This window comes from Apaloderma vittatum, unplaced genomic scaffold (genome assembly GCF_000703405.1).
Source record: "Apaloderma vittatum isolate BGI_N311 unplaced genomic scaffold, ASM70340v1 scaffold22740, whole genome shotgun sequence".
Lineage (NCBI taxonomy): Eukaryota > Metazoa > Chordata > Aves > Trogoniformes > Trogonidae > Apaloderma > Apaloderma vittatum.
In genome coordinates this window covers 14141-19480 of record NW_009696545.1, presented here as the reverse complement: position 1 = coordinate 19480, position 5340 = coordinate 14141, and the positions used below count along the sequence as shown (strand labels likewise).

General features: G+C 51.6%; 1 protein-coding gene across 1 annotated transcript in view; it reads left to right on the top strand.

Annotated features, from left to right (window-relative positions):
• Positions 1-304: 304 nt before the first annotated feature.
• Positions 305-5340, top strand: part of PCSK6 (proprotein convertase subtilisin/kexin type 6) — a gene marked incomplete at its 5' end in the record, with an annotated part of 14175 nt that continues 9139 nt past the window's right edge. The window contains 5 exons of the mRNA XM_009875374.1: positions 305-517; positions 1563-1663; positions 3220-3323; positions 3802-3919; positions 4944-5132. Coding sequence (XP_009873676.1) covers positions 305-517; positions 1563-1663; positions 3220-3323; positions 3802-3919; positions 4944-5132 — 725 coding nt within the window. The remainder of the gene's footprint in view (positions 518-1562; positions 1664-3219; positions 3324-3801; positions 3920-4943; positions 5133-5340) is intronic.

Sequence of the window (5340 nt, the reverse complement as noted above, 5' to 3'; positions counted from 1 at the left end):
AGCCTCCCAGATGTTTCCCCCCAGGAGAGCCCATGGAAGATGCCAGAATCGCTGGAGGCTCTGCCTTCCTCACGGGGCGTCGCTGGCTGAGCTGAGGGGGGCTGACCCAGCGGGCTGAGCGCTGGGCAGGATGGGACTTGTCCTTCCCCACCCTCACAACTCTACATCCAGACCCCAAAATCAAACTCACCGATGGCATCCCACCGCCGGGGAAGGGGCTACCCCCTCCCGCCCGTGCCGAGATGGCCTCTCGTCCTGGACAAACCCCTCCACTCACCCTTCCCCATCCCCTCTCTGCCCGCAGGGACGCAGGGGCTTGGGGTCCATTTTTGTCTGGGCGTCGGGGAACGGCGGCCGAGAGGGCGATTACTGCTCCTGCGATGGCTACACCAACAGCATCTACACCATCTCCATCAGCAGCACCACCGAGAATGGCTACAAGCCCTGGTACCTGGAGGAGTGCGCATCCACCCTGGCCACCACCTACAGCAGCGGAGCTTTTTACGAGAGGAAAATAGTAAGTTTTAGGCCGACGTTGAGTGGGGTGGAATCTCTTGGGTGTTTTCCATGTGTCTGAGTGGGATGATGGCTTGGTTGGAAGAGCCGGGTGTTGCCTTTAGCCCTGCCGTGGGTTTTGCTCATGGGTTGTTTTTTTTTTTTATGGTGGGATCAAAATGGTTCTGGTCCTCGGGAAGAGCTCAGGGATGTGGTGTTTTCGCTGGTAAATGGGTGAAAGGGCTGGAGGTTTGCAAAAACACAAGTGCAAATATTTACCTGTCCCGCAAAGTGCCTGCTCGCCGTCCTGCACTTATTAAAAGGGATTTTTGGGGATTTTTAGCCTGAGGCAAACAAAAAGAGGGAGGATGGAGGTGTTTGGCAGAGATGTGGCAATCCCATACAGGGAGCAGAGACTTTTCAGAGCGCAGGAACTGCCTGAGAGCATGTGCACGCGTGGATCAGCCCGTTTTTTCCTGCCACCCAGGCTGTATTTGCCCTCTCCCAACAGCAGCTTTGGTCTCATCACAGCAAAGTGTTCATTTTCCAACGTCCCTGTGCATCATCCAAACCTTGAGCAGCAAACCATCACCCACCTACAAGGTGCCTTACCTGAGCTGGGAGGGATTTTCCCACCCAAATTATATTTGAAAAAAAATGTTGATTTTTTTTTTATTACAAGTCAGTTTGGTTTTGTTTTTTTATTCAGGAGTGATTTGTTTGACCCTTGAAAGATTGATTTCCAGCCAGGAAACAGAATCCAAGTGCCATTTCCATGGCTTTGGGGAGTATTTGCATGGGTGACTCCAGCACCAGCCCAGTTCTACTGGTGCATTGCTGGATGAAAAACTTCAAGGGGCACCTCAGGGAGAAACTGGGTGGCATGTGTATGTGTGTCCACCCCCCAAAAAAACCCCTAACCCACTAGATTAACTCAGGAGCCTTTTAAAAATGTAACTAACTGAGCATCCCTTTGCCCACCCCCTCTTTTGGTACCCAAGTGCCATGCTCTGCCCAGGAAAAGCTGGAAATGGCTTTTTTTTTTTTTTCTTACCCCCCCTGCAAAGGTCACCACGGATCTCCGGCACCGCTGCACCGATGGCCACACCGGCACCTCTGTGTCCGCCCCCATGGTCGCCGGCATCATCGCCTTGGCTTTGGAGGCAAAGTAAGAGTAACCTCACTGCTGGCTTGCGGGGAAGGGAAATGTTTCCGCATTTAGCGCCTGGCAAGGAAGAACGGAAAGAAAAAAGGTGTTTGCGTTCTGAATTGCTCCTTTTTGGCAAGGTTTGATGCAGCGTTGCTGTTTTGCATCTAATCTTGCCACAGGGGTTTTGTTGAGCTAGTTCTTCTTCACTTGTTGCCGTCGGTTGAGAAGTTGGGGTTGGTGAGATAAGGCAGCCTATTCGTTCGGTGCGTTGGAACCGCTGACCTCCGGCTCCAGACGGAGCTTTATAAATACTTCCTGGAAAAAACATGTCGGAAAACATCGCAGGAAATGGGAAATGTCTGTAGAAGTGATGGTTTTCAGCGAGTGTTTAATTTCTAGGGGAAAAGGACTACTTTTTGCATAGTGTTAAAAACCCACATACACAACCAGTAGCAACGTGCTCCCCCAGTTCAAACCAGCTGCTCTTTGCCTCTTGTCCCCATCCCAGTCCAATCCCAGTTCCATCATGGTCCCTCAATCCCCTTGGGGAGCAGGCTCACCCCTTGGGCATCCCCGTGTTGCTCCGTGGAGCATCTTCTCATGAAGTTCTCAAAATTATTATTATTTTTATGGGGTGGAAATAAAAATAAGGCTGGGAATAAAGCCTCAGGGCAGCGTTGGGCTCCTGTCTGGGGCCAGCAGTCGCGGTGTGTCGGCTGCAGTCCCTCTCCTCCGGTCGAGTGAGCTTGTTTCCAGAGATGCCGTTTTCATTACGAGTATATTAAGAGCTTTAGATGTAATTTTTGAATTGTTTAGCTGAGGCATAAAACGCAACATTAAGTACCAGAACTTGGTGCTCAGGCACTCCGTTATGACAGAAGGAATAAATTGAATTTCTTTTCTTAAATGTTGCTTGAGAGCAATATAAATCTCTGCTCGAGATTCTGAAGAATCGACTGTAAGGAAAGCGTGGAAAATTCTTCAGCGATGTCCCTGGGCTGGCAGGGTCTTGGAGGGGTTCAAAAGCACACAGAGCTCAGTCCAGCATCCTGAACAGACAAGCCTCACGCAAACCCAGCCTAAGGGGGCTTTTGGAAACACCTTGGGTTTCATTTTTCTGTTAAATGAGCAGCCTCGGGTTTTTCTGGGGGTTGTTTAGTTTTTTTCCCCCCAGCAATTTTTGTTGTTGTTCCTCTAAAGGCAAGGTTTGCTCAGCATCATGTATCGGCAAGCTGCCAAGGCCGGTACTCTGCCCCAGGATGTGCTTCGTTCCTACAGGAAAATGGGGAAAACTTTCCTGATTTGCTCCAGTTATATCCTGGAGCATGAGACTTAAATACCTTTGGCTAGGAATAAATGCCACAAAGCCCGCAGGCACGTGACATCCCTCCCTGGGGCATCCCCATCTGCTGGGGCACCCCAGCCTCCAGGTGGGGCATCCACATTTAAATAATACATGCTTTTTTCGAGCAGGAAATAGGTTTTTTAGTTGTTTTTTTAAATCCGATGTGGGTTCCTGCTGCTGGGAAGGCTGGGAGCAGCAGAGCCATCCAGTAAGCCCCTTGTTGTTGCAGCCCCCTGCTCACCTGGAGGGATGTCCAGCATCTCCTAGTCAAAACCTCACGGCCAGTGCATCTGCGAGCGGCCGACTGGAAGACCAATGGTGCAGGGCATAAAGGTGAGGGGCCGCGGGGGCGGACGTGGTGTGGTGATGTCCATGAAAGGGAAAACAGATGTGCCTGGAGCTTTGCTCATGAGCGCGTTCACCTTGGCTCTCAGCTGGGTTGGGTTCTACCATCGGGCTGTTGAGATGAGAGGGTGGTAATTTGTGGGGTGAGATGCTTGGAAGCCTTGCTTGGTGAAGGCTTGGAAGCCTTGCTTGGTGAAAGCTTTGCTTGGTTGAGGCTCTCCTGAGCTGCAGCGCAGCTGCTCCTTTTGGTGAGCTGCTTCCAGCAATGGGTTTTCCATGTAACCGTTGTGGATTTGGAGTGTGACTTGGGCAGAGTGATGAGCTCCATGTCTCGGAGTGCCTCGTATCCAACAAGATTAACTCCACGCCTTCCCCCATGGGTGGGAGATGCTCCACCAAGCTCCAAGGAGGAGTTGCTGGCCCCTGCTTGGAAGGCAGTGAGTTTCTGAGTCTTCTCTCTTTCCAGTTAGCCATCTATATGGCTTCGGTCTGGTGGATGCAGATGCTATTGTAGTGGAAGCCAAGAAGTGGAAGACGGTCCCTCCTCAGCGTGTCTGCGTGGGAAGCCTGGACAGGGTGCCCAAGTGAGTGTCATGGGGTTGAGGGGGCTCATGGGTGTTGGGAGCCGCATGGAAGGAGCTTTGGCGGAGCTGACTCTTGGGATGCAAAGGCTCAGCTGCTGTCCCAGCATTTGGAACGGGAAATCAGGAGTCTGGGTGGCCAGGACAAGCAATGTTCATCCATTTTATGCTGTGAGTGACATGCATCATTGCCCCAAGGTCTGTTTATTGACCCAGAAATGCCCACCCAAGGTATCTGCCTACTGCTTAACTCTCCAGGACCAGCACGTGATTTATTTTTGCCCTTTCTGTGCTTTTGCTTCCCAAGCGGGTGATCAGCAGGGAATTTTTGAGGGCTGACAGTGAGATACCAGAAGCGGCTTGCCCGCTGGGTCCTGCATGAACGGTGACGTATTGGGCTCTTCTTCTTCCACCAAACACCTTGTCTTGATGGAAGACACCAAAAACTGGTGCTTTGTTGTGAGCATTCCCAAATTTCCAGTGCCTGGGGTCACTTTGAATTTGGCTTTAGGGTTCAAACAAGCTTAGGTTTCACATCTCACCCTTGGCAGGTTTGTCCCTGCTAGGTAACAAAGGGTGGGATCAGGGGTCTGACCAGATAGACCCTCCTGGTTTATCGCTGCCTAGCTGTAGAGCAAGTTGCATTGCTCATCAGAAAAGCAGTTCTGACAGAAAGACTTGCGTATGCAAAACAGGGGTGCATTTGGAGCCAAGTGTCTTCATGAAACTATTTATCTGATACAGACACTAATTACAACCCAAAGAGGAACGTTGCGCTGATAATTATAATAAAGCAGCGCCCTTGCAGCCCATAAGGCATAGATCTTCAAGGCAGTTCAAACCCATCTCGTTACCATCAAGCAATTCAGCAAATTCCTGTGCTGGGACACTGTGTTGCAATGGAGGACCAGATAATTTTTGCCGCGAAGCAGTAGGAGACCGGCTTCCAACGCAACTGGGCGTCCATGCTGCTGGGAACTGGGGAGCATCGCCATCCCTGTCATGATACTCTGCCCGTCCCCGGCAGGTACATCCGTCCGGACCACGTTCTGCGTGCCAGCACCCTCAGCAACGCCTGCGCCGAGCACCGCGACCAGCACGTGCTCTACTTGGAGCACGTCGTGGTGCGACTCAGCATCTCGCACCCGCGCCGGGGCGACCTCCAGATCAGCCTCATCTCTCCGGCGGGGACAAGATCGCAGCTCCTCGCCAGGAGGTAAGAGCAGATGGAGCCAGCACGCGGCTGGGCTAGGCAGCATCCTTGTTTAGAGGGTTGTTGAAAGTTTGTTCATTTTTATTTTTGGGAAGGTGAGGGGGGTGCTCGGGTCTCAGCTGCAGGAGGGCTCCACGCAAGGGTTGGATGCAAGATCCCTAAAATCCGTAATTACCTATCTCCTTTTTCCAATTAAATAAGGTATTCAAAG